At 44.2% G+C, this 27,671-nt stretch overlaps 11 protein-coding genes across 11 annotated transcripts; 1 reads left to right on the forward strand and 10 right to left on the reverse strand.

Annotated features, from left to right (window-relative positions):
* Positions 1-1,823: 1,823 nt before the first annotated feature.
* TbgDal_II680 (T. brucei spp.-specific protein) lies at positions 1,824-4,745 on the reverse strand (the record flags this gene model as incomplete). The annotated part of the gene is made up of 1 exon (XM_011773351.1): positions 1,824-4,745. One exon carries the CDS (start codon positions 4,743-4,745, stop codon positions 1,824-1,826), a length of 2,922 nt encoding a protein of 973 aa, XP_011771653.1.
* Positions 4,746-6,906: 2,161 nt separating this feature from the next.
* On the reverse strand, positions 6,907-8,265 carry TbgDal_II690 (NIMA/Nek Serine/threonine-protein kinase family,putative; the record flags this gene model as incomplete). The annotated part of the gene is made up of 1 exon (XM_011773352.1): positions 6,907-8,265. One exon carries the CDS (start codon positions 8,263-8,265, stop codon positions 6,907-6,909), a length of 1,359 nt encoding a protein of 452 aa, XP_011771654.1.
* A 2,051-nt stretch (positions 8,266-10,316) lies between these two features.
* On the reverse strand, positions 10,317-11,009 carry TbgDal_II700 (small GTP-binding protein RAB6, putative; the record flags this gene model as incomplete). Its single annotated transcript, XM_011773353.1, has 1 exon — positions 10,317-11,009. One exon carries the CDS (start codon positions 11,007-11,009, stop codon positions 10,317-10,319), a length of 693 nt encoding a protein of 230 aa, XP_011771655.1.
* A 1,035-nt stretch (positions 11,010-12,044) lies between these two features.
* On the reverse strand, positions 12,045-12,371 carry TbgDal_II710 (hypothetical protein, conserved; the record flags this gene model as incomplete). The annotated part of the gene is made up of 1 exon (XM_011773354.1): positions 12,045-12,371. The coding sequence occupies one exon, from the start codon at positions 12,369-12,371 to the stop codon at positions 12,045-12,047; it is 327 nt and encodes a 108-aa protein (XP_011771656.1).
* A 984-nt stretch (positions 12,372-13,355) lies between these two features.
* Positions 13,356-13,766, forward strand: TbgDal_II720 (hypothetical protein, unlikely; the record flags this gene model as incomplete). Its single annotated transcript, XM_011773355.1, has 1 exon — positions 13,356-13,766. One exon carries the CDS (start codon positions 13,356-13,358, stop codon positions 13,764-13,766), a length of 411 nt encoding a protein of 136 aa, XP_011771657.1.
* An 876-nt stretch (positions 13,767-14,642) lies between these two features.
* TbgDal_II730 (hypothetical protein, conserved) lies at positions 14,643-15,632 on the reverse strand (the record flags this gene model as incomplete). Its single annotated transcript, XM_011773356.1, has 1 exon — positions 14,643-15,632. The coding sequence occupies one exon, from the start codon at positions 15,630-15,632 to the stop codon at positions 14,643-14,645; it is 990 nt and encodes a 329-aa protein (XP_011771658.1).
* A 1,038-nt stretch (positions 15,633-16,670) lies between these two features.
* Positions 16,671-17,441, reverse strand: TbgDal_II740 (RNase PH-like protein; the record flags this gene model as incomplete). Its single annotated transcript, XM_011773357.1, has 1 exon — positions 16,671-17,441. One exon carries the CDS (start codon positions 17,439-17,441, stop codon positions 16,671-16,673), a length of 771 nt encoding a protein of 256 aa, XP_011771659.1.
* Positions 17,442-18,981: 1,540 nt separating this feature from the next.
* Positions 18,982-21,039, reverse strand: TbgDal_II760 (histone deacetylase, putative; the record flags this gene model as incomplete). The annotated part of the gene is made up of 1 exon (XM_011773358.1): positions 18,982-21,039. One exon carries the CDS (start codon positions 21,037-21,039, stop codon positions 18,982-18,984), a length of 2,058 nt encoding a protein of 685 aa, XP_011771660.1.
* Positions 21,040-22,075: 1,036 nt separating this feature from the next.
* TbgDal_II770 (hypothetical protein, conserved) lies at positions 22,076-22,648 on the reverse strand (the record flags this gene model as incomplete). The annotated part of the gene is made up of 1 exon (XM_011773359.1): positions 22,076-22,648. One exon carries the CDS (start codon positions 22,646-22,648, stop codon positions 22,076-22,078), a length of 573 nt encoding a protein of 190 aa, XP_011771661.1.
* A 285-nt stretch (positions 22,649-22,933) lies between these two features.
* TbgDal_II780 (hypothetical protein, conserved) lies at positions 22,934-26,053 on the reverse strand (the record flags this gene model as incomplete). The annotated part of the gene is made up of 1 exon (XM_011773360.1): positions 22,934-26,053. The coding sequence occupies one exon, from the start codon at positions 26,051-26,053 to the stop codon at positions 22,934-22,936; it is 3,120 nt and encodes a 1,039-aa protein (XP_011771662.1).
* A 556-nt stretch (positions 26,054-26,609) lies between these two features.
* TbgDal_II790 (hypothetical protein, conserved) lies at positions 26,610-27,551 on the reverse strand (the record flags this gene model as incomplete). Its single annotated transcript, XM_011773361.1, has 1 exon — positions 26,610-27,551. The coding sequence occupies one exon, from the start codon at positions 27,549-27,551 to the stop codon at positions 26,610-26,612; it is 942 nt and encodes a 313-aa protein (XP_011771663.1).
* Positions 27,552-27,671: the final 120 nt, after the last annotated feature.

Below are 27,671 nucleotides of genomic sequence, written 5' to 3' on the forward strand. Positions count from 1 at the left end.
TAAACAAAGAAACATTTATTCAATTGTTCTCTTGCTGACTGACTGACAGATGCTCACTGAATGGGGCAAAACAACAAGAACAAGAACAAGAACAATAATAATAATAATACCGTCGCATCATCGTTTCAGAATATGTTGATGAAACTCCACCTCTTCAGCGGGGCGAGGAACGGACACGTTCCCCCCACTAAGTTCCATGAATAATAGGAACCCTTGTTCTGCCAAACATTTCCAGTAAGAAGAGAGTGACGCAAATATTATTCATTGAATTGAGTTCGCATAAGGTCCAGCATGATGAAAGACGTTGCCCCATTCGAAGAGTGCAATAGCGCGTCGCACTTTAAACCTAAGCACGTGTGACTTTCCGCCGACGCCGCCTCAGTTTTGTGATTAAAAAAAAAAAAACGACGTTGAAAGTTTTGATGATCGAGCTGTTAAGCACTGAGGTTCCTTTTGGTGAAATGTATCTGAAACAATCGATAACAGCAGAAAATAAATGATATGCCTGACAAAATAAACGGAAGCATGTGATTCCGTTTTTCTTCAAAAGGCATTGCTTTGAAGTACACGGCAGTTTGCATAACACCCCCCCCCACCCCTCTGCAACCCGGTTGCTGAAATGGTGATGTTTATGGAGTCGCCGAAGTCGTTTGCTTTTGGGGTGTCTCCTCGCCACGGAAGGAAATAATAATAATTAAAAAAAAAAAAAAAGAGGACTTGTACAACCGCATCGGGTAAAACGCATAAAATACCTTCTAAATGGAAAGCTGCTTCATGTTTTGCATTTGGGAGTGAGAAAATGTGGATACGGTAATAAAGTCGTGAAAGGCTCTACGGAAAGTAAAAGAGGTTTGTAACGGTGCGAAAATGCATTGCATTGGCGCAGGCAAGAGACAGACCTTCCACGAATAACTCGTCTATAAGAATGGTTTTGTACCTTCTCTTTCTTTCTTTTTTTTTTTAAATTACCCCATACGGTTATTAGTGAGAAACACACCACGTCAAATACGCTGCTGCGTAAAGCATTCCCCTCCCCCCACCGTTGGTGTTTCAGCGGTACTGATATCTTCCATAGTTAAAGGCAAGATATCCAGAGATTGTTGGAGGTGTGTGTGTGTGTGTGTGTGTGTGTGTGTGTGTGTGTGTGTGTGTGTGCAAATCGAGTAAAAATAATAATAATAAGAAACGATATATCAAGTCCTTCCATTCCCTTTCTTGACACTAATGTGCAAACACGACTGCATGTTACACTTTTATCCGTGCATATCATCAATCCACTGCTTTTTCATTTTTTTTTTTGAAGCTGAAAAAGTTCTACCTTCCCTTTTAATTTTAAATATTCGATTGGTTCTGATTTGTTTTGGACATTACCCGCGCTTAAATGTGAAGAACAGAGAGAACAGAAGAGAACTGTGGCTGCGTGTGTGTGTGTGTGTGTGTGTGTGGACAATTTACCATTAGATAAGTTCCTGAGGTACACCCAGTGGAGAAGAAACAAACATCATTGTTGATAAAGCGAGCATGCAAATTCACATTTACATATGCCTTGTACAATGGTAACGGTAGCAAAGAAGAAGGAAAAAAAAGGGAGGGGGGGGGGAAAAAGATGTGCCAACAAATAGTCGATGCCGTTTTTTTTCTTAAAAAAAAAAAACAACGACAAGAACAACAGTACAAAGTTGCCCACACGCACGAAAATGGACATCATCCAGCCGATTCAATGTTTCGTTGCAACTTCCTCCCACCGCGATTTGGACAACCATTTGAGGGTTGTGTGATTCTTTGGATTTTCAAATTACATACATTTTGATCTTTTGTTTTCTTCAGCTCCCCGTGTGTGTACCACTCGGCCGAGTTCTTTCGTAGGGGAGTGGTGGAAAGGACTCCACCTGACGCCGGTTATATCTGCTAGGTGTGTAATCCAATGAAGTATTATAACGAACCGTTTCAGTCTCCACTACATTATTTTTAAGTTTTGGTAAGCCACCTTGTACTCTACTGGGCCCTTGCCTGAGATTGTTTTGGATTCCTCTTCCCGTTTCTGCGCGACTTAACCCGAGACCACGCTGAGACCAGGGTTGTTGATCGTGCGTGTCTGCCTGTAGTTTCTGACGCATCAGCCGCGACCCCAACGTTGTTTCGGTCCCTGTCGAAACTCTGTCACACCGTAAAGGATGGTGCAGCGTCGGTATTTGAGAACTTAGGGAAATCGGTTCATTCTTTAATTTGTACAACTTCCGTGGATCTACAGCCGCCACCTCCGTGACAAATGACGGTGGCTCCGGTCCACTCGAAGCCGCGGTACAATCCAGTGCTGCATTTGGAGAGCCGCTGTTCTTCGTATGCGCTTGGACGAGAACGCGGATAATGTTACGAAACTCCGTGCGCTCCGCCTCGTACAATGCCAACCTCTCCTGTAAATCGTAGATATGCTCCATCAGTTTTTTCTCCAATGCCGTCTCCTGCGTGCTGTGGAATTCCTGTTGCATTGTCTCAGACTCCGTAGCGAAGGCCTGCTGCCTTTCCCCCTCATCCGCTGCGAATTTCGGTGTGCTTCCCGGACGTACCACCGAATACGTGGGTGTCGACACCTCACCGCAACCGTCACGTAATTCCGTAAGGATTTCTTGCCTTACGGAGGCTGCTGCTTCTCTAGCCTTTGTTGTTATGGTTGAACACGCTTCATCCAAACTAACCGCGATTTCCTCGCGAAGCATCTTGCGCATGTCCACGAGAATTGCTGCGGTTTCTACACTCCGGGCCCGGGGAGGTGAGGGAAAAATCATAGTGGGATCCTCGCGTCCTACCCTTCCTTCAATTTCCCCGGTAGATGACAGACGGCTGGTGGCCCGCGGCGGATGCGGTGACTGCCGAAGTCGTGTGGTTTTGTAGTCGCCTCGCGGGGCCTTAATGACCTTTTGAATCTCCGTTGCTTTCCTCATCTCACGATTTTTTAATGCTCTCATTTTCTTCTTGAGTAGTTCCTCATTTCTGCGCAGCATTTCTTCATTTCGCTGAAGGATTTCTTCGTTCCGCCTCAGCATATCCTCATTCTTCCGCTGCATCTCCTCATTTTTCTGTTGCATTTCCTCGTTCTTCTGGTGCAATTTCTCGTTCTTTTGGTGCATTTCCTCGTTTCTCCTGAACCTCTCCTCGTCGATCTCAAGCAAACTTTTGCTCCCACCGACAGCGTCATTGACTGTGATCCCCTTATTTCCGGCATCCTCCAGGACTTCCTCACGTAATGGATAAGTTTTTTTGTCCTCTTCCGAGTCCTCTCGTGCATTTCCCTTGGGGATGTCTTCACTTTGTTTCGTCTCCTCAGCACCTTCTCCAGTTATGTCTGCTTCAACTGTCGCTGGCTTCACATCATCTTTATCTTCCGGTACGTCCTCACTGACCTTTAGGACATCAACAGTTTCCTTGAAGGCAACCTCTTTTGGCTCTTTGTCATCTTCATATTCATCTTCATCTTCTTCTGTTTCCTTCGGCACCTCCTCGACTTTTCCGGACCCCTCCCCTTCCATATCTAATGAACTTCCATCCTTCTGTGGAAACTCCACAGTTTGCTTGTGTGCTGCCCCAATTCTCACCGGTAGATCCTTCAGCCCCTTGCAGAGTCGCTTTCCCACCACTACACTTCTATCTTTCTTTATTGCCCTTCTTCCTTTTCCAATACCCTCGCTGCTTCTAAGGGAGCCATCACTACTTCTACGCGCATCCGTATCTTGATGAAAATATTTGATCATACCTACTTCGGGTGTCAGCCTTTCCTCATGGATTTTTGGAACGTCGTCGCCGTCATCCTTCTGCTGCTTCGGGGTTTCTTCAACAACTAAACTTTCTTCCTCTTCCTTCTTGTCGTCATTTGGGACCTCATCTCTTCCTCTGAGAGTTTCTTCCACGTTGGTTAACATATCCGCATTATGCCGAAGCATGCTCAGGTTACTTTTTAGCATATCCACATTACACTTCAGCATCTCTACACCGCTTTTCAGTATTTCCTCCTTATCCCTCGGTGTCTCTTCGTACGAGGTGAGCACATCCACATTTTGCTTCAGCACCTCTTCATCTTTCTTCAGCACTTCTTCGTTCATCTTTAGTGTCTCCTCAGTGCTTTTTGGCATCTCTCCAGCTTTTTTGAGAATCTCCTCGTTGTTTCTGAGCATGTCCGAAGTATTCTGTAGCATGTCAACGGCGTTTTTAATCATTTCATCGACAACTTGTGCTGTATCCATGCTACCCTCAGAGGCTGCTATAGTACTGGCTTTAGTCCCTGGTCGCTCACTCACTGAAGTTTGCGAATCTAATGCACTTTCATCCCGCGCATCATCGCCGTATTCGCGTCCAAAAGTAGACATAACATTTGTACCGCTTGTATCCCATGAGAATTGTTCCGTTGGCAACATTCTATTATCTGTTTGAGGGAGTGAACAAGCGCTACTTGTCAGAGCGGAGGAGGTTCTGTTCAGTACTGGTGTCGGTGTCGTCTGTTCAACATCATGTTGAGTTCTACTTGGAAAATTTCGCGGTTGTGATGTGGCGCTTCGCAGCTGATGTCCATCTGAACATGGAGTTGCATTCCTTCTCACCTCGTCCCACACAATGTTCACACTTTGCTGCAATTCATTGAGGCGGCGGCTAATATGACTCCTCATGTTACGTAAATAAGACTCCAACTGAAAGCAATGCATGAGCGAGTCCGGAACGGGAACAAGTTCATCCATTTCGGGTTTCATTGTCATCGCGCCGTCTGGGAGTTTGTGGACGTTGACAACTTGCGTCGCGGTGTATCAGGTTTCGTGTTCGCCTTGTGTAAAAAACAAAACAACAACAACAATAACAACAACAATAACAACAACAACAGTAAATACAAACACAAACGACCGTTACCCAAACGACGGCAGATTCAAAGAAGAAAAGAAAGAGGAGTGTGAGAGAGAGAAAAGGTGGAAAGAGTGAGACGCACTTATAAAAATAAAAATAAAAATAAATATATATATATGTGCTACCCTAAACTATATTTAAATATGAAAGCAGCTTGCGACCTTTTGTTTTGTAGTTTTCTTTTTCGTGTGTGTGTGTGTGTGTTTGTTTGTTTGTTTGTTTCACTAGCCTTGTTTTGTATACTTTTGTAACAATATAATAAACGTGAGAAGTTTCTAAACCCCCTTTCTTTTCTTCTTCTTTTTTTTTCCTCTTTTTGTTTTTGTCTTGGCTCCACGACACCCAAAACCGTTTATCGGCCCCGTGATGTCTGCAACTGTATTGATGTTAGTGAAACGAACGACCGAAAGAAGATGAATGCAAGAAAAGAATATATAAATACGAAGAAGATAAATAAATATAAAACACACACCTACACACGAACAGATAAGCAAATGACACAACAATGGAGGTATGACGGAGTTGCATTTGTAATGCATTCAAAGGGGGAAAAAAAACAAAAAGAGATATGCCCTTCTTTATGTAATAGCGCCAATTCGACACACTATTCACACACACACAAAAAAAAAACGCAAAGCAACAAAAAGAAAATATAAAGGAAGAGATAGAAATACAGAATATACAGAGAGATGCTTAATGAAAGCTCATTCAAAGTTATGAGAAATAAGAAGCAAAACATCCGGTGGTTGCCTCTGCTTCTTTTCTTCTTCTCTTTTTTTTTTTTTTTACTGTCCGTCCCTTGTTGAAAATTATAACTCCATTCACTATATGAATTTTAGTCAGTTGCATGTGTTCTGCTAAAGCGATGTGATTTATGAAATGAAGAAATTCCCTTTTTTCCCTCTCTTTTTTTTTTTTTTATAAAAAAAGATTACCCGCATTTGGCTCCTCACGTTCATGCGTTAAAACCCTCCTTTTCGGATATAACGTACACACACACACACACACATATATATATATATATATATATATATATATATATATAAAGTATATATGTTTGCTTCTTCACTCTAACCTTAGCTTGCATTTATTCCTTAAATGGTCACTTGAGTGGCACGAAACATTTTCTTTAGAAAAGTGACTGGGAAGTCAAATGAAGAAAAAAAAAAAGAAGAGGAACATTTTTTTTTCTTTTCTTTTCTTTAGAAGGGAAGTGTAGCAACACATCATTCGGTATATATATCATAAACATTTACATATGCTGGTTCCATTCCAGTAGCCTCAATGGTAAGTTAGAATAAGAAGGGAACTGAGAAATAGAGGGGGAGAAAAAAGAAGAAAGAGAGGGGAACAAACAATCCGACAAGCAAAAATAAGAAGGTAAGAACGAAACGGGAGGGAACGAAATGAAAACAAAACGAAGCAAAATGAGGGGCGGCAGCAAAAAAAAAAAAGCGGTTACCACCACTTCTTCTCAACGCATTTCAACAGAGACACCGGTGCTAAACATTACAAGTCACTTATATTCTTTTTTTTTCCTTCCCTCTCTCTCTCTCTCTTTATATGTGTGATTCTGTTTTTTTTTTTTTCCCCTCCTCCTCCTCCTTCCTTTCTTTTTTTTTTTTTTTGCATAAAATTTACGTGTTCACAAAGCTCCTTTCGTATAATTTACCCGTCGCCTCTTACGACAACATGATTACCGGAAGCAAAGCAAGAAAAGGAGCAAAGGAAGGAAGAGGGGAAACAGAAGATCAGCACGTCCCAAGCAACATAAAAAAAAGAAAAAATGGAAAGAAAGAAAGGAAAGGAAGGAAAGAGAGCAAAACACAAAACAAACGCTTTCCATAAACCTTCACAGCCCTTGAAGGTGTGGATAAAAGGGAAGACAAGTCGCCCATACGAACAAACACACAAGCACACACAAGTACGATCATACATATATGTAGAAATACTTGGTTATTATTATTATTATTATTATTATTATTATTTTCTCTTATAATAAAATAATAACCAAATGTATTAATTACTGCTGCCGCTGCTTTCAAAGTCATCTTCATACTCATCACCGCCGCTCACGCGACCCGACGGTTTGTGAAATGACATTCGGCTTTGCGGCCGTTCCGAATTCTCACAAATTGGTGGGATGCTCGGCGTCTTCTCTGATCGGGTTGAAACACTGCTCGGCTGAAGAAGCGGTCGCCGCGCCAGCGCACTTTTGGGCCGTTGCGGTGACATTTTTTGTTCAGCCAACGCATCCGTCACACCTTTGCTCTGCTCCAACCAAGAATCCAATTCGGAGGTCGCGACGCTAGTTTTTGCATTAGTGTTATTATTATTATTATTATTATTGTTATAATTATTATTGGTACTACCGCTGCTACAACCGTCACCACCACTCCCACTGGTGGATGCACCCATGGACCTTTTCTTGGCGCTGATGGCCTTCTGCACTATTTCCTCACCAAATATCTGTTTATAATATTTGGACTCCAGACAACTGAGTGGAACAGTGGAAAGATTGTTCTGGACGTAGGAACTACGCAGTGCGCGCCTAAGTGTTGGTCGTGTTACCGCAGATTTCTGTAAAAATGAATGAACCAAATCAATGAGAGGCGAGGAGTAACCATCTTCCGGTGTGATGAGTTGATACTCTCCGCGCGAGATCATCCGCATGAGTGTTGGTGCTGATGTGGAGTTGAAGGGGCGTTTCAGCATCATGAGTTCATACAAGGTGACGCCGAGACTCCATATATCAGCCTTTCCATCATATGCCCGCTCCTCACAAAGTTCAGGCGCCATGTAAAGCGGCGAGCCACACGCCATCTTCGCCACCCCGCCAAGCTGATCGAGCACTACCGACACGCCAAAATCTCCTATACGAACGGTTCCGTCTTCGAAAATGAAGATGTTCTGTGGCTTAATGTCCCTGTGGAGGGTGCGCTGGTCAACATGCAGGAAATTCAATCCAACCAACATCTGAATCATAAGTGAGGCTACAAAACTCTCTTCTTCCTTCTTGTGACGGTACTGGAGCTGTTCAATACGCTGCCCCAAATCACCACCGTTGCAAAATTCCATGATGATGTACACCATGAACTTACCGTCGTGGTAGCGGTCGAGGAATTGCACAATGTTGGGGTGTCCCATAGAGCGGCGAAGTATACTCACCTCCATATCCAATGCCTTCATCTCTTCATCTTTTTTCATTGTTTGCATATCCACATCCTTCACAACAACAAAACGATCACCACCTCCCTGCGCCGTTTCGTCCGCCTGCTCGTAAAGCGTTGCGCAACCGAAGCTTCCCTTCCCGAGTATGCGCTGACGCTTAAGTTTCCATATTCTGTTTTCGCCACGAAGCTCAAGGAGATCAGCCATAAGTGAAGGGGGTATTTTACCTGAGCTACTACACCTATATGCAACGAGTGCAGGAGATGTGTGCGTGTTTGTATATGCCGGCTGTGTCTGTTCTTGTTCTTTTTTTTTCTTCTTTTCCACTTTCTTGGCTCTTATTTCTGTTTAAAATATTTAATAGAGCTCTATACTGATAAATATAGATACAAATAAATGTATACGTGTATTGTGTGACTATACGGCTGATTGTTAAAGTAACGAAGAGGGAAGGGAACACAACCGGTCTTGTGGTTTGAGTTCACTTATAATCCCTATGTAAGTATCTTCTGCTTTGTTTGTAATAGAAATTTATTGTTGATTTATCTATTATTTATTTGTTTCCTTCCCCTTCCGCTACACCGTCTTTCCTTAGACGTCACTTTCGCACAAAAATGAGTGTAATTTAACGTCGTGTTGCGGATTCTTGTTTTCGTTGCTTCTGGCGTTTGTTTGTTTGTTTGCTTTTTTTTTTTTTAAATGCAAATATCTGATACTCGACACACCGTAGTGATTGCGTTGTCTTTCACCACTTGCTTTTCCTTTTCCTTTTTAATATATTTTTTCTTTGTAATTTCCGCTAACAGTAGGACAATACAATATAAGCAATATATATATATTGTTGGTGAGGGTGATCATTCAACAAAGTGGGAGAGGAGGATGAAGGTAAATGACGGAGGTGGTTAACAAGAAAAAGCGAAAAGAAGTCAGGAGAGAAAAACGTAAATAAAGAAAAGAACAAGAGAGAGAGAGAACAGAACAATGAATCACGATGGCAGGTGGCAGCAGTGCTTGAAAAGAACTAAAACTGTTAAGGAAACAACACACAGACACACACACACACACACATATATATATATATGTATATATTACTATATATTTTGTTAAACTGCCGTGACGGTGTGGAAAAGACATGAAGGAGGACGGGAAGAGGGGGAAACTACTGATGCCTTATTGGTAGCGAATCGCCATTACAAATTAGTGAATTTCACTCTCCTTCTTTCCCCAAGGTTCGATAATGGCGAAAGGAGAGAGTTCAAAAAAAAAAAAGTAATAAAATTAACTCAATACGCAATTTTCAGACCCACATGCATATGTATATAAATATACTTGTGTTTTTGCATTATGTATTCATCACTTTTATTTCGCAGCTGCAAATGGGGATGTGCAACCGCACCTGAGCTTGAGATGAAACCTCTAAACCAGTGGACCAATATTAATTAACTAAACGGCGGCATGTGATCCCGAGGGGAAGTGACAAAGGGGAGGAAGGATAGAGGAGGGAGAGAGAGAGAGGGAGGGAAAAACAACAACAAAACAAAACAAAACAAAACGAAACTAAGATAAAATCAAACATGACGAGGGAGAAGTGCGTGTAGAGGGCAATATTGCACTGAAAAATATGTTTCCCACCCCAACAGCCTTTGCCTTACTTCTCTTTTCTTTTTTTGTCGTTGCAAACACAGCAACAATCACAAAGTTGCAACTGGGAATCACTGCCTCTTCTCCATTTCCCTCTTCAATTAGTCATGGGAGAAGAGCATGCAGCAACGGCATGAATGTGTAAATAACTACCCACCTTAAGCACCGAATATGCGATGGAGGAACTGCAGGGGCGATACACATACACACACACACACACATATATATATATATATATGTGCAATAGAAGGTGGGGGATTGTCATTACTTCTATGCTTTCCGCTTTCTCCATCTCCATTTCCATCTCCTCCATGCCTCTCTTCATTTTAATTTATTTCAGCTTAAATTCAATTCACTCCCACCCCACACTTCGTACGCTACGTTCATACTTACCGTGACAACCCCTTCCCTCTTCCCAACCTCAGTTTTGTACTTCTTTTCCCCCAAAGGTCCACTCCACTACAGGTGACAAACCACTACCACTACCACATCACCAGCAGCAGCAACGACAACAACAAAAACGCCAAGCGCCACCATTTCCATTTCCATCTTCTCCATTTTTCCTTTTCCTTTTCCCTTTTTTTTTTTAAAAAAAAACTAAATTTTTCAACGTCTGTTTAGCAGCAACCGCCTTCCCGCCAACCGGCCCCTTCGCCGTCTTTTTGTTGCTGCGAAGGCGTAAGAAGAAACGGGTCTCGTCGCTTACCCAACGGCACCGTTCCCTTCTCACAGATTTCCACTACGGGAATGGCCTCCGCCACCTTCCTAAAAAGTGATTTTACATTCGTCCCAGTTTTTGCACTGACTTCAACAAAAATAAGCCGGTTTTCATCCGCGCGTTTCTGCGCCTCATCTGCGCTTACTTCCCTTTTTTCCTGCACATCACATTTGTTTCCCACAAGCGCAATTATGACATCATCCCCTCGCGCCGCCCGGACCTCATCTATCCATTTGAATGTACTGAGAAAAGAAGAACGAGATGTGATGTCGTACACCACAACGGTGGCTGCACTGTTTCGTATATAACTTGGAATGAGTGAACGAAACCGCTCCTGTCCAGCCGTATCCCACACATGCAGTCGTGTCGCCCGGTTATTTATATGCAACGTTTTGGAAAAGAAATCAATACCAATGGTTGCCTGATACTGTTGGTCAAATGTATCATACATAAAGCGTGTAATGAGGCTCGTCTTCCCCACAGCCTGATCGCCGAGAAGAACAATTTTATGTTTAACCACCGGTGCGGTTTCAGCAGTGACGCCGTCCCCTCCCTTTTTTGTGGATGCAACTGGCGCTGAGTTTGTTTCCATTCGATTCCTTTAAATTGCCTATGAAGAAATCACACACACACACCCCACTTGTTGCTGTTGCACAAAGTCGCTAACTTTTTCCTTTTTCCTTTTTTATTTTTTACCTTTATTTATTTATTTCTTTTTATCTTTTTTTTTGTTGTTCTATTCTACTCTATTCTGCTTTTTTCTTTCCTCTTAGCGTATATATATATATATATATTGAAATTATATATTCAACAATCGATACAACAAACAAACAAACAACAATTAAATATAAGTAAATATTTTTATTTATATTTCTCGACGGTACCGATATGTGTATATGTATGTTCTTTTTTTTTTAAAAAAAGAATATTATTTTCCCCCTTTTCAACCCCCCCAAATATTAGCAAGGGTAATAAACACAACAACAAAACACTAATAAAAATAAAACTTTTCTGCCGCTTGTACTAAATGGTGGCTACCAACACGTTTCAACAGCCAACTCGCTTACACACACACACACACACACACACAAAAGAAAAGGAAAAAAAAGGAAAATACAAACGAATTTGTGTAAATAATAAGATGAGGGAAAAGAATATATAGTAAAATATGCATATATATATATATATATATTTATTTATTTATTTATAGGTATGAATGTATATTCTTATTTATTTTTAAATGTAAATGAAATACTCCCACTCCCGCTTGCACTTTGTTTTGTGTAATTCTTTTTATTTTATTGTTTTATTTTGCGGTGAACCGATGATTGCTGCAAGTACATTTCATTACTGTTGTGAAATAATACAAACAAAATGTACCCAAATAAACATGTTTTTTTTTTTTTTGCAAAATAAGTATTCATGTGAGTTTAAAAGGACGACACGGTACTTGAATTAATTTACTCACGCATTTCCATTAACTGAGCGCCATCCACTTGCCTCCTCCCCCTCCCCCCCCCAATAAAACAACAACAAGAAAATAATAACAATAACAATAATATAAAATTGGGGGATGGGGGAAAAAACATAAATAAATAAATAAATAAAGACACGCAAACATTTCCGTTTACTTCCCCTGCGCATCTGCGCGTCTCATGGCGTCTTGTTGTTGCCAATTCTCCACATTTTCACGGAATTCCACAACAAATTCATCAAAATCATGCCGCCTCGCGTCTTTATTTGCCATGACGGATTCATATAAGTGTGTTTTACACGCAAATATTTCCACAATGGAACCCAATGCAAAACCCAATGCAAAAATACCCGACATTCGAATCGGATACGGTAATGTGCGATAATATCGAATAAAACGTAAACTTCGCGTCCCATCACGGAGAAATGGATCGCCTTTACGTTTTGTTGCGCGTGCCATCACATTTTCAACATATGACATGACACGTCTTTGCCTCTACTACTGTTAATATTATTATTATTATTATTATTACTGGTAACTTTTGTGAAGTCGTTAAAATGTTGTTGTTTTATATATTATTCTCTACACTACTTCTTTTTTTTTTTTTTTGGGAAAATGGCTGACGCCAACAACTAAATTTTAGTTGACAACACGTCGCCCAGAGTTCTCAGCTAGTGGAACATTAAAATGACAAACAAACAAATAAATAAATAATTAATTAATTAATGAAATAGAGAATGAAAAGAAAAAAAAAACACATTTCAAATTTCTAAATGACATTATATTGCAGATAAAAAGTCACAAATATAAACACATTTCGCATTTATTTATTTATTTACAGGTGTTTAAATGGTGTTGTTGACGCAAGTTAATGGTACCCATTCGTGCATGATGATACAAAAAGAAAAAAAAAAAAGAACCTGTGTTTGTGTTTGTGTGAATACGTTTGTGTTTTGTTTTTGTGGTGTGTTGCTCAAATACATTACGGTATTGCAAAAAAAAACAAACAAACAAACAACAACAAAACAAACAACAACACAAACTCACATTCACTCAAATACGGAACGAATAGCGTACAAAGAGAAAAAAAAAAGAAAGAAAAGAAAAGAAAAAAGATGATAGAGAAAACTAAAGGAAAAAAAAGGGGTGGTGAAGGAGTGAATGAATGAAATAAAGTGAAAAGAAATCGGAAAGGGAATTTATTGTCATCATTACCTCAACAGTAACAGTAACAACAATAGCAATAATAATAATAATAATAGTTGTTGTTGTTGTTGCTTTATTTCCTTTCCTAAAGGATGGGAAAAAACACAAGACGGAAACAAAACAGCCCCTTGCCAGGAAAAAAGAAAAAAGAAAAAGAAAAAGATGTATAAATTAAGGTTTAACTCGTGAAATGAAACGTATGATCAATGCGTGGCTACACATACATACAAATATGTATAAATATGTGTAAATATATAAATGTGTGCAAGAATGTGCATTGATTTTAAGTTTCCTTCACTTCTTCCTTATTTTTTTCTCTTTTCTCCTTTTTTGTTTCTTTTTAATTCGTGGCAACCAACATGTTTGCGTCGCATAAAATTTCTTTTTTCTTTTTTTTTTTTGCGCACAAATGTGTGGTGGAGGTTGAGGGAGCCAAAAAAGAAAGAAACAAAACTAAAGAAATTCCCGCAGCAACACACCAGCAAAGAAGTGCGAAACGCAACTAAAATAATAACAATAATAGTGGTAAAAAAAAAACAACAAGAAAACAAACGAAAAAAAAAACGAGGGGGTGAATGTATGAGGATAAGTGTGTGTGTGTGTGTGGGGGGGGGGGGGGGGCTCGGCTGTTTCTTCAAGGAAAAACTTTTTTCTCTTTGTATTTTTTAATTTTTTTTATTTACGTTGAAGCAAATCATTGACTTCATCAAAGTCTTCTTTTTTTTTTTTTGGTTGCTCTTTTTTTTTTTTTTAAAATTTGCTCCCTTTCTCCATCCCTTTCTTCTTTTTCTTATTTCACCTGTTGTTTCTTCACCTTTCAGCATCCATCACTTTTTCCCCCTAACCTTCCTGCTTCTCAGTACTAATAGTAATTATTATTATTATTAATAATAATAATCATCATCAGTCAATTTCCCTTCTGCGCTGCATGAACATACGCATGTTTGGAGCCTAACATCCGCTACGGTACATATATAAATATATTTATATATGTATATATTTCCCCTTTTTCTTCTTTTTTCTTCTTGTAATCTCTTCTTTCTTTTTTTTTTTGTACTCTTTTTAATAGATACATGCACACACAGGTACGCGGACACAAAATTACGCAAACACGGACACAAAAAAAAAAAAACACGCATACATACGCACAATCACCAGCGCCACATGTATCCGTGTGCGCATCTTCCGTTACAATTATAAATACATCTGTACATCAATTTTTTTTTTCTTCTTTATACACTCACTTACACTCACACTTACAGACACAGGCGCACAAACGCGTGTGTCTGTTTTGCATCACTAAAGCAGCGGGCAAAAGGAAAAGAGAGTGCCATTCCTAACCTAACCTAACCTAACCTAACCTAACTACTTACTTTCTTTCTTTTTTCTTTTTTCTTTTCCTTTCCTTTCCTTTTGCCTCTTTTGCTTTTGTTTTCATTTTTTTTTTTTACACATTTTACTGAGCTCCAATAAATCCTTCCTTCACCTTTCCTTCCCATTCTACATTCGTCTACGGTATGGGAAGATGAAGGAAGTCGAATGAGTTTAAATGTATTGCTCCAAATGCTCATACAAGTTTTTGCGGCATCTTTCAATAAGATTCTCAAACACCGCATCCGGTACATACGTGGAAGAGGAACGGTATTCATATACCGCCGTGTCAAAAGCTGTCAAGGAGCCGTTGTCATTTGCTTCAATGATTTTACGGACCAGTCTGTTTTCCTTCCCGTGCTGAAAATCCCGTTCCTCCTCCTGTAGAGCATGAAACCGCTTACGTGCGTAGTATAGGGAGTCGAAGTAACGGTCATTGTCACCAAATCCTTCAGCCAACATACATAAGAGTGAAAGGAAGAATTGTCGAGTCTTTGGCCGACCACGCGGGGCATATGCCGTTTCTTCAACGAACAGTTTTGATGCCTCCGTGTATTTCTTTAGCTCTACCGTCAAGGTGGTGATGCGCTCCATGCAGCCACGGCTAAAGGAGGACATAAAACTCCTGTTGCCGTAAAGTTCAATGGCTTCCCTGTACAACTCAATCGCCCGTTCGGGTTCACCAAGGCGATCCTCCAGTAGAAGTGCCGAATCACGCTTGCAGCGGGCGGCTTGAAAGAAGAATCCCCCTTTCTTTAGAGTCTCGGAAATCTTTTGCATTAAGTTCACAGCCAGAAGAGGTTCCACCAACTGCATGTTCTCCACAGCCAGTGAGAGGGCAGTGGTTGTTTCTTCCTCGTCTTTGAAAGCCCGCGTGATGATACTCGCGTGAAAGAAGGCACGTGCCGCTTCAGCGGGGTGACCACAACTTGCGAAGAGTCCACCCGCCTCATTGAAAGCTTCACAGGCACCCAACCAATCCTCGCATTTCGAAAGCCCCCGCGACACATCCGTTTTAGCTTTTTCAAATATCTTTTCTGCCTCCTGCAGGCGCCCCCGAATATATTCCTCATCAAATCTGTTGGGTACCACACGTGCGTTGCTGGAAGGACAGCGGACAAGTTCCAGCGCGTCTGTGCATTCTACGGCTTCCTCCGATGTCATTAATTGATTCTTTGTTGTTGTTACGGTTGCTCTGTCTTTTTGTCTTTCCTTTGGGTGTTTTTGTGTTCACAAAATTTGCGTGTTTGATATATAAATATATATTTCTGACTACTTCCCTCCGCTGCTACCACCTCCTCTTGACTGGTTCCCTTCAGCTGTAGTTACCTCAGGAAATTAAACCTTCAGTTCACTTTCAGGGAGAGCTCTAATGTATATATGCGTGTAAAAATATACACACCAAGTATTCCTATGGCTTGTGAAAGTAAGCGTACGAGCTTCGGGAGCGAGAGCGAGAGTAAAAAAGCAGGAAAAAAGGAAAGAAAAAAAAGAGCGAGGACAGGGAAAATGAGTAGAAATACAACGCTAAACTGAAAGTGTGAATGTCAGTGCCAAAAAAACCGATAAGAGGTAAGAGCACGAGACGGTGAAGGACAGTAGAGAACAATATAGACTGAGGTGTTCAGCACAAAACCTCACGATTTGACTTCAACTCGCAGAGTCCGTTCTCGGAAACCAACACGAAACCCATGCTTTCTGCTTCTTCATTCTCCTTTTCCCCTCCTCCATCTTTTTGAACGTCTGGCGCCTTATTAATTACTCCGCACGCATTACCGCAAGCACAGACACATTTATATATAAATGTGTGTTTGTGTTTAAGTTCGTGTGGTCGTTAAACTGTGTGTGTGTGTGTGTGTGTGTGTGGAGGGGGGAGAAACCGCAACTCGCCCCCGCGCACGACCTTCTCACTTCATTAATTCCACTGAATTCCCACAGTGGTGCAACCGTTTCACCTTTTTTTTTTTTTTGGCGCACCAATGGCTAAAATTCGCACGCGTTACGTCCTTTCGCTTTCCTCCTTTTCATATCACCAATGTGATGGCCAACGCCTTTTAGGATGCGTCCGCACGGCTTCACAGCCCAATAAGCACGAATGGCGAGTAGGAAACCCATTACGTATTCGTATAAATACGTGTGTCCAGATGTACACCGCTCGATTAACCAACCGAAACCTCGTTCAAAACTCACTCACTCACTTACTCATTCTAGGGCCATGCTGCAGTTCCTAAAAAAGACAAAAAGAGTTTCTGCTGCTTTTGCTGCAAGCGCGAACATTCGTGACAGATCCTTTGGTGTGATGGGCCGACTATATGCGGAGGACCGCGGTCGCGCCTGAACCCTACTTGCCAAAACGGCCTCACCGCCGGTATTTGTCAGTACAAATGTTGCCGAGGCATAACTTCGCACCTCATCAGTCGACTCCTCAACTGCCGTCGGGTCCAAAAAAATCTCCGGTTCGCCTTCATTTCCTGACGCCTCCGGATTACACATAAGAAGACTAACCGCCGCAATGGTTGAACGACATGGCACTCCGGCATCGAGTAGTGCACACATAATTGCATTGGACGCCACAGCGAAAAGCGCGCCATCGTCCATCAAAACCGTAACGTGAGCCTCCAGAACGCATCGGGGGAAGCGGTCCAAACAAACGATGGCCTCCACGAGGGAAGCGAGAAATTGTTTTAACTCACCATCCTCACACCGTTCCCGCTCCCTTCGCTCCATCATAATGAGGCGACCCGTGCCACCTTCCTGTGGAATACGAGCAGCGCGGTTGACGTGGATGCATGTGGTGCAACGACGGTAATTTTCCTGCCGTGCTGCCGTGGGTCCATTAATTGCAACAGTGACAGCCGTAAGACCTTGTGAATACCACGCCGAACCGTCAAACTGACTGAGGTCAGAAGTGCGGAGTTCCTTTCCACGCATTTCACGCGCTGTGCGACCATCGCGCCTCGATATTGTTGCCATGAGAGTCACACTGATATGGGGATTAGCAACGTGTGGAAACAACAAAATAATAATAATCACCCCCGCAAGAGAGAGCCCCAGAGGGCTAAGAGGCTTTGATGTTGTTTTTGTTTTTATTCTAGTCTTGTTTTTAGAAGCACTTGACACGCCCCTTATGTGTATGAAAATAAGGGACGCCCCTGCCTTATGAGGGGTCAGTCACTTAATGTTGGCAGTTATACTCCAGGAGTGAAGATAACATACAAATAAATACACACACACACAATATATATATATATATATATATATATGTTATACATGTATGTGCATGATTAAATGAAAATGAGATGAAAAGAGGAGGAGAAGTGGAGGTAAAAAGAATATTAAAACAACGCTTCACAAACACTAATTTACGCTTTGAGCCGCACAGAAAAATAGTAATAATATTAAATAGTTGTTGCGACATGAAAAGCGAAGCAGGAAATACAATAATGATAGACGCTTACACATCACTTTTTAACCCCTTTTCCTCTCTTAACGCATGGAGGCGTGTGGCGACGAAAGAAAGAAAGGGAGGGGAGGAAAAACCCACGAACAAATATTACCTTCCCTCCTTCATCCAAAACAACAACACGAAGCCCTGAAAATGGAGAACAATAATAATAATAATAATAATAATGACACAACACCGCCCCGATTTTTACGATTCATGCAACCGCAAAGACACTAATAACATTCTGCCTGCAGAGGTTGAAAAAAATGATAGAGGCCATATTTACGCTGGAGGAACCGTGGAAGTTGAAACCAAACAACGGAAAGGGAATTTGGGTACCGCAGCAGATAAGTTATTTTCAAATATGAAGGGGTGCTGGGAAAAGTAAAACGACAACAACAACAAAAGTGGATGGATTCGAAGTGAACAAACCCGACTATGACCCTGCCCGGGATCTGCACGTGTAACGCAGCTCGCCTCCCTCTTTTATTTATTTATTTTTTGACTTTGCACCGCCCGCACCCAGCAATCATTTGCAGCGTTTAAAGAATGTCCACACACACACACACACACACACACAGACACGCACACGCAGACACAACTTCTTTAACCACACCACTCCCATATAAAGTAAGCTTACTCATATTTACTCCCTCCGTCAGCCTCGCAAACACAAGTCGATGTCTCAGTTCTATTTTTCCGGCTGTAATGCGGCCCCTTTTCAAACGAACAAATGAACGGCGACACCAAAGGACAAAAAGTTTCCGAAATCATTTCCCCAGTCCGGAGCGCGCCCTCATTTCATCCATTTCATCGCATAGCCAACCCCATTCATTCATTCACTCATTCATTCATTGATTCACCTTCAGCCCATACAAATCATCTGCCGAGGTTTCCCAACATTTATTCATTATGTTTTGCGGCTTGTATCATCTCCCTTTTGAAATTCACCGCCCCATTTTCGTCCATCACGTGTTTGTTTGCCTTTGCATTCGTTTGTACACCTGCTTCTAAACCTCCTTTCCTTTTTTTTTTCGTCACCTTCAATTCCCGCCGAGGTAATTTCCCTCACTTGCACATATGGTCAAAAGAATTGGGATTGAGGCACTGCCAATATCCACCGTGCGTTTCTCGCACTTGTTGCACCAATTCCTCAGCTTGACACCACAACATTCGACTCCTCGGCAGCTTCGACCGCGATCCGTTGCTTTCCAGCAGGGCCCGCATTACCGCTTCCGAGCACCGCGCCACATTTGACAAGTTATATCCTCCCTCAAGCACTACAACAAGTTTGGGGCACACAGCAGCGAGGGCTTTCACAAGCAGATAATAACCAGAAGGTGTTACTTGCATGGAGCCAAGGAGATCCCTAGCAGCAGAATCGAAACCGCAGCTCACAAACACAACCTCTGGTTCAAACTCGCGCATCACCGGTAGTACCACGTCTAGGACAACTTGCAGATACTCCAAGTCTCCCATGTTATGGGTAGGCCATGGTATATTTATGTTCTTTCCCTTCGCTTCTGGGTTGGCATCGCCCCCAACGCGATCCATATGCCCCGTGGAAGGATAAAATGGTCTCGGTTCGTTTGAAGAATCCTCATCAGAATAAGAATACCCCTCTGAGTCACCAGAGAGTTTTCCCGCCCTTTCATGTGACTCAGACGATGTTGACGAGTCGCTTTCACTACCGCTACTACCTGATTCGGGGAATCTCGCAAGCTCCTCTGCGTTAACGCCGAAAATTCGAGCCAACTCGTCGTCCTGATTCGCCATTTCCTCCGCCAGTTTGTTGTAGTCCACAGGTTTGCGCTGTCTCCTACACGACGACTCTTTTTTTTCTTCATCATCCTGTGGTGACTCGTGTTTACACTCACCGCCAGTTGGTTCCTCCTCCTTCACGGGAGACCTTTCATTCGGCACCGTACCACAAGCTAAACCTTCCGCTACTTCCTGATCAGTTTCCTTATTCCTCACGCTGTCGTCACCACCGCAGAGCTCCGGTTTCACATCCTCAATTGGGTCCATCAACGCGGCCAAGTCATCTAATTCCACGATGTTGTCCACTACAGTGGGGTTCTTCCGCAAGATATGCCCCCGTTTCGAACCATGTTGGTGAATAGACACAACTACAACTGAGGGATCTTCGTAAAATATGTTTTCGGTACCATCGCAATGATGAACATCCCAATCAATCACAAGTACACGCGGCTCCGCTGCGGTTGAAGCAGGTTCACAAGGGCCACCGGAGCTACGGGGAGAAGGTGCGGCATTACCACCTTCTTGCAACTTCTTTAGTTCCCGCTGGGCCGCACGCACGGCAACTGCAACATTGTTGAAGAAACAAAATCCTGACGCCCTGTCACGTCCCGCATGGTGACCTGGTGGGCGAATCAATGCAAATGAATTGCGCACCTCACCGCGGACGACACTCAGAGCAGCCGCTATTGCGCAACCGGCCGCAGCACGCGCCGCTCTAGATGTATTTTCATTTGCGTAGAGGTCCTCGCCCACATTGCAGCTCTCTCCAGGCTTGCGTAGCAGCGTAGCAACCTCTAGTTGGTCTACACTATCAATGTGCTCAGTCGAGTGCACAAGGCGCAATTCCCTTGTGCGAGCGGAGCGGTGATGCAAACGACGGCAGCATTTGAGAAGCCCAATCACCTCGAGGTGATCTAATGTTCGTTGGAGTCTTCCGGGGCGTTCGTAGTCTCCCGGATCGGTAGAGGCATGTAAAAGCGTAACTTCATCATAAGCGACACCTGTACCTTCAGCTTCAATTGCGGTGATGTCCAGAGTGGGGGTCATAGTTGTCAGTGTAATTGAGGTTTCGTTTACCTCCGGAATCATCATATCGAGGATTGTTGGGAGGGGATCGATGGGTGGAAGTGCTGTGGGCAGCACCGAAGGCACTCCGTGTGCTTGACCCATCCAATTGTGAATATAAGTTTCAAGACGGTCCGTGCAGCGCCGGAAATTTGGATGTGACATTTCTTCATCATGATGCGGCTCACCACCTTCTTTCCTGGTCGCGACGGAAGATGATGAAGTTTCTTTTTTAACCTTTTTGTTCACCCGCTTGTCATCGTTCTCCACACTTTCTGCTTCACGCGTTTCTTTGCCCATTGCGGTTGCGGTTCAACAAATGGAACGAAACTGCAGCGCAGGCGGTATGGAGAGCAATGCCACTTATTGGCCCAACCAGTAACCACGTGGTGCGTCGTGGGGGATGAGATGCTGAAAGAATGCTTTCGCCTTTGGGCCGCTTCCCCCCTTTTGGTTTCACTTTAATTATTACCCTTGTCACGACGAGTAGAAGACTTCACTGCCGGTGGTGCACGTGGTCGTGATGGCGATATGCGCTACGTCCCCTTTCCTTTCCTTTCCCTTCCCTTCTCTTCTTTTGTTTTTTGTGTGCGTGTGTTCATGAAAAACCAAGAATGGAGAGGCGCCTAATTGGAAGGGTGATCCACCCGGGGACGCCACATAAACACAGTCGACATTTTCCTAATCCATTTTTCCCCTTTACCAACTTCCCTTTTCTTTCTTTTTTTTTTTCATTTTTAATTTCCCCTTATTCCCCCGCGACCCCCACAATGTGGCAGGCAACGTCACAAAACTGTCACGCCAGCACCATCCACCAACCAAGACACGTACACTAAAAGGAAGGAAAGACACCAAAAAAAAGGGCAACAACTCGCAACCAAAACCGGCAGTAGTGCAGGGCTACGCCATGACATTCATGGGTGTGCGTGTGTGTGTTTGGTGTTTGTTTGGTGTTAACCTCTTTTTTTTCTTTTTTCTCTGTTTCCCACCCCCGCCCTGCTGGTGTCGAATTGTTAAAAGCTTTACTGAGGCTGAAGATATCCGAAGGCCTCCCGCATCCCCCTCTCTTCAAAGGTTTGACACAAATGTAGTCCTCCCACCCAAACATCCGCATGTGCTGCGCGATACTTAAATGGTCTTAGACGGAAAGGCAAAGACAAAATGCACGCTATTGCACCTCAGTGTACTTTCGTCTCGTTGGACGAGTGAAGGAAAAGAGGACAGGTAATGCACAGAAAAAAACCAAATTTCCCACCACCCAGAGTCGCTTCTCCTCCCCCCTCCCAAAAAATAATAATAATAATAGAATCGTGGCGGTCATACAACATTTGACATTTCAGGCTGCTGTGGCTTTTCCCAGTCCCTCTTCGCATATCAGATCCATCGCATGTTTGAACACCTCCGCTCCAAATCGCCTCGTCACTTCAGATCCATAACCTGCAGGTGTACCCAACAGATCCGATTGATGTTCTCCTATAATTCCACATGCCACATAAACGGCAACACCTGAAGTAAACTCTCGCTCCAGCCTCCTGGAGAGCCGACGCGCGAGGGAATCTGCAAACACCGCCTGTGGATTGGGAGCCCCAACGCCTACTTCATGTTGTGCTTCTTTAAAACCAAGCTGTGGAAGAGCCGTATCGTCAACGAGTGTTGTAGCGGCACTGTCGCCTGAAACTCCACTAAAAGACACGGCGCAGGCCCCAAATGGTGGTGGTGGAGCGCCGAATCCCTCACGGGTCATGGCAATGTGAAACCAAAAACAACGCCGGTTGAACGAAACCATCTGAAGTGTCACACAAGCGATGGGAACGCGACGCGGGGCATTTTCTTCCAATTCAAAAACATCATCCGCCGGCACTTCATGGGTGAAGGTAAAATGTCGTGTCGCTAAACTGGGGGCAGGCATTTATTATATGCGCGTTGCCCCTCTACAAATAAATAAACAAGTATAAACTTCAAAACTCTGAAAGTCAGTGGAGGAAGATGGGCCGTATTTTATCAGGTACTGAGACGCACTGAAAAAAAAAAATATATGAAGTGGTCCGCACTTCCCCTTCCCTTCCCTTCCCTTCCCTCCAGTGGCTTTCCTGACAGGGGGGGGGGGAAAGAAAAAACGGGACTTAAGCGGTCAAAACACGAGCTTGAAAAAAAAAAATTGTTTGCAGGAGCTTTTTGGCATCTCTCCTAAGGGTTACGGCATGACCACCGTTGCCGTGGTTACGAAGGAAGGTAATGTTCGGGATCTCTCTTCATTTTTTTCACCGTCATTCCCCCGTCCTTCCATTTTGGCCCCCTCACCCTCAACTTCATGTGTTGCACCAATGCCAACACTTTCAGTACGAAGCATCAGGTCCATTTGCTTCTCAAAGACGCCTTGAACACCATGTGAGAAAGCGTGCGTTTCCGTCAACCACTGTGACAACCAATTTTCTACTTCATCCCCCTGTAAGGCAAGGTGGTGCACCGGAGTATCTAACGGAAAGTTGCTGATGTCAATATTTGGCTGCACTGCCGACGTCACGGATCCGTCCTCTCCTTGCAGCATCAGTTCACCAAGGGCATCGGTAACATAAATTAGAGGAATACAACTGTTAAAACTATCAAGACTAAACTTAAACTCACGCTCGTTGCTGCTGGATGCCACGCTGGACCCATCCCCATTCTCATTACCTTCCGAATAACAAACGCTACTCATCATGCCTGCATCCTCAAGGATACACAACTGGACGTAATCGCTGAAACCGAGCACCACCGCATCCCCACCTCTGATGCTGCCTCCCTCTACCGCCACAGCATAGAGAGTACTAAAAGCCCCGCGTGCTATGGATCGGCTCTTCGCTGCACCGATTGTGGTTTCATAGACAATTGGAAGTAAGGGGATAATACCGGCGCCGTCAGGTTGTGATGCATTCGAACCACGCTGACGGTTCACCGTCCTTATGGTAACGCTGTTCTGTTCTGCACTAATTAAACGCTTCAGTTGTTCAACCCCGAGGTGGAAACGAGGCGTGCGATTCGTAGCAGCACGGTGACGCAGCCAGCCAAGCGAAAATTGGGTCAACATGCCATCCAAACATTGTAACAGCTTATCACCCTCCCCGGTAGTTTCCGGTAGACTTACCAGCTTTTCCTCAGGCTTCATTTCTGCCTCTTTCATTATAGATTTAATCCGCTGTCTTATGTGGCGCAACAGCCGCAGTGTTGTGAGTGCAGCCGTGCTCACACCCGCTCCCCGCAGTTCGGCGCGCCACGCCTCAACGACGTTACGGGCGTGAGCAAAGTTTTCCTCCCCACTCCAACCTCTGCTGCATCGCTGCAAGTCACGGTAGAACGCAAGCAGACGGAGAAAAAATGTGCACTGTGGTTCTACTTCCCGCTGTGGCTTAATGAGATCCAGGACAGTGTAAATAACCTCAGAGTCGCACTGTTGCAGCATGAGCTTAGCGGCGAGCAACTGCACTACACAGGAGGGCATAACGAGTGGATCCAACTGAGAAAGACTAAAGTAGCGGGCCGCGTCATGTAGGGCACACTGCTCTGATAACAGTAATGCGGCTGAATTCTCCGAAACCTCAGCTAATCGAACATTCGGAGCGGCTAACTGATTGTAGAGCAGGACCGCCACGGGAGCGTTGCGAGCAGAGCTTGCAACGCTCAGCAGAGCAGCTGTCAGACTGGAAGAGGTGCACACTTCTGCTGCTGATGACTGTTGCACCCGCGAGAAAAACATGTGCGCAGCTTCCATCTTAGCAATGGGGTCCATTGCAGCACGAGCCAAAGCATTCAAGGCGGCACAAGCTGCCTCACGTACAGTACACCATGTATCTCGGAAGTAACCAACATCGGTTTGCGAAGTGAGGAGCAGCACATTATTTTGCACAAAGGCATAATGTGCTGCATTGGCACCCACACACTGGGAGAGCGCAACTAATAGTTTTAACTTAGTAGCGGCTAAAGTTATCACCGTGTGGTCACCAGCATCACTTGATTCGATAGGATCATTATTCGTGACGTTAGTTCCACTGCAACCCTCAGTAGCTGCACCGCACATCTCGTCACCGTTTAAGATACTATTATTTTCGTTAGCGGAACTTTGGTCCATATTTTGGGAACACTCTTCCGCCATCGCATTAAACTCTTCAAACAGTCTGCAGGCCGAGGTAAAGTCACCGCTGGTCCGGAACGCCAAAATCGCCAAACCCACGTCATTTCCCAAATCACAAACACGTTTTTTGTAGTCAACCCCGGTATCATTGCCACTACCACCTCCTGCGTATTGCTTCGCCCTACCTTGCTGTTCAGCATAGAACGGAAGCAGCTTGTTAAGCACATCAACAGCCAACACGCCATCTTGAAGGACACTCACCAGTTGCAGTCTGGCGCGCAACTCGCTCATCATTTCGTACGAATCTTGAAGTTGTTGTCGGTGATTGCCAACTGAGTGGTGGAGCGGGAGCATATCCATTAGCTCATAAGCGCGATGCTTTTCTTCGCCAAGCGCCCACTGCAGCCGTCCCATCTCGCCCCGGTCGCTGAATGGTTCCCACCCACTGGTATAAGTTTCTTTAGCCTTGTCACCACTAGCCTTTTGCTTCTGCTGCTCCTGATGTGCTTCACGCCTATCCAAAAACTTTTGAAGCTTGGAGGCCTTCCATTGAATTCGCTCAGCCGCATTTTTTAATAAAATGGTGGCTGCCGCCGAGGGGACAACCATCTCACCCAACTTATTCCCGGCGCTGGAAACGGCATCAAGAACCTTCCGCAGCACAGTCACAGGAGGTATGTGGCAAGCTACGCCAGCCCGGCAGGCCTCAGTAAAAGTTGAAAAGTTATAGCGAAGTGCTTCCGGTTCTAAGGCGGACGAAGCAGGCGGCAACGTCGTTGAGGCAATTGAAGAACATACAACATGTGCGTCACACGTGGAGGAGCCACAAGCCGTAGGCAACCGCTGCGTGCGCTGCTCCATGAGATCCATAACGCCCAATTGTTCCAGCAGGGAGATATTTGCTGTGACCGGCTGGTCTATTGGGAAAACCACACCTCCCATATCATTGTTATTATTATTATTATTGATATTATTGTTTCGGCTAACATCACCTCCACGCACGTCTCTTAGGAGTTGCTTGAAGAGTGCTTGTTTGGGATAGTTATGCTGGTGCCTGTTGTGTCGACTACCAGCTGCCGCCGGCTCGTGGAGATTCTCAGTTTGGCTAAACATAAATGTGACCATACCAACAGAAAGGGCCCCGGCATGTGGTGCTGTCACTGGGAAGCGCACACGCCGTGACGTACAGCAGTGCCTCCTCCACATAGCACAGACCGATACCGCTGCGACCCTCTCTAACCTTCAACTTTAACTCTTCACTGCATGGAAAAAACCACCAGAAAGAAAGAAGAGTAAAAAAAAAAAAACACTGGCTTTTGTGCATCCGAGCGATCACACATATCCTCACGCACATGTCCTCTAATCACCGTACCTTTGCTTCGATGTGACGTCGATGCACGCTAGCAAATAGTATCCGCGACGCACGCACACACACACACACACATATATATATATATATATATATACATATATATATGTTATGTGAAAATGAACTGAAGAGTAGTTACCTTCATGTTAACTTCCCTTCGTCTCCTGTTGCTTGCCGTATCTCTTAACCCATCGTTCAGTGCGGCACACCCTATTCAAATGATTGCCGGTTTTGCAAGCCTGCGAAAAAAGGAAGTCAATTACTTTGGTAGTGAAAAGGAGGGTCAACCCCACCCTCTGACTGCATAGATGCACTTCTATAAAGAAGGATCAAAACGACGACAAACCGCAGAAAATAATAATGATAATGGCGAACCGAGTGTATCACATGCTTTTAGTTTCGCTGCCGAGAGAGCGGTTCCTCTTCTTCCCCAATCAGCTCAGCCGTAACGGCAGTTGGGTTTACGACATACTTCACTGCCCTGCCCCGAGTTGTCACGACACGGCAGACAGCGTTCCCACAAGTGGAGCAACATCCCTCTAGAAGCGCCGGATCGCTGCGTTTGTTCACATCCCTCAAACACGTGTCTCGCCATGTCTTCGGCTTCAACAGTTCACACCGACCGCTGCGTGTCGTGCGGGTCATTTCCCCCTCAATGGGAAGCCCTCGCGCTGCAAGTGTTGCCGTAAGCGGTGACGAAATAAATTCCCTTGAAGAACTGAGATCCCCACGGTTGGAGTCGGCTTCCATCGCGCCCCTACCACGACCCACGGCACTGCGCTGTAGGAGTCCACGCAGCTGAAGCGCTTTTGCACTTGCCGGCGCGGTAAAGCACGGCCAACCATCTTTATGTGACCCGAGAGTGCTGGCTACTGTGAAGTCATTGCTGCTAAACAGCGTGGAACTGCACTCCCTGCAATTATATGAAACAACATATCGTTCGGCATCCGTACCATTCACTGGCATTCGATGAAGTCTTTCCATAACTGCGGTTTCTCCGCCAACTGGTGTGAAGGGCGGATCCAATACGAGAGGAGGGACATCTGCTAATGTTGGGGGGCCACTTCCTTTCGCACACGGAAGCCTTTTGTGATGTTGTTCTCGCTGCTGCTGCTGCTGCCGAGCACATTCGCTCCCCTGTGGCGTGTGGCAGACATCATTAGTAAGCGAAGAAGTGTCGGCTCCGCGTTTTATATGCCTTTCCCGAGCGCCCGCGAGCCACAACATGGACTGAGGAATGGGCCCTGTATGTATGCGACGGCATTTGCTGACAGCTCGGTATTTGACCGCTAGCTGCACTGTACGTCTAAACGTGTTTTGTAGATGTGAATGCATAATGAAATGCAGTGCTGCCTCAGTAGGCAAATATTTTCAAACCTTTCAGTCTTCCTCTGTGAATAATTTTGGCTCCAAATCAACCACCATCTATAAATGTCATTAAGTGTGGCGTGAAGA

Source organism: Trypanosoma brucei, chromosome 2 (genome assembly GCF_000210295.1).
Source record: "Trypanosoma brucei gambiense DAL972 chromosome 2, complete sequence".
NCBI lineage: Eukaryota > Euglenozoa > Kinetoplastea > Trypanosomatida > Trypanosomatidae > Trypanosoma > Trypanosoma brucei.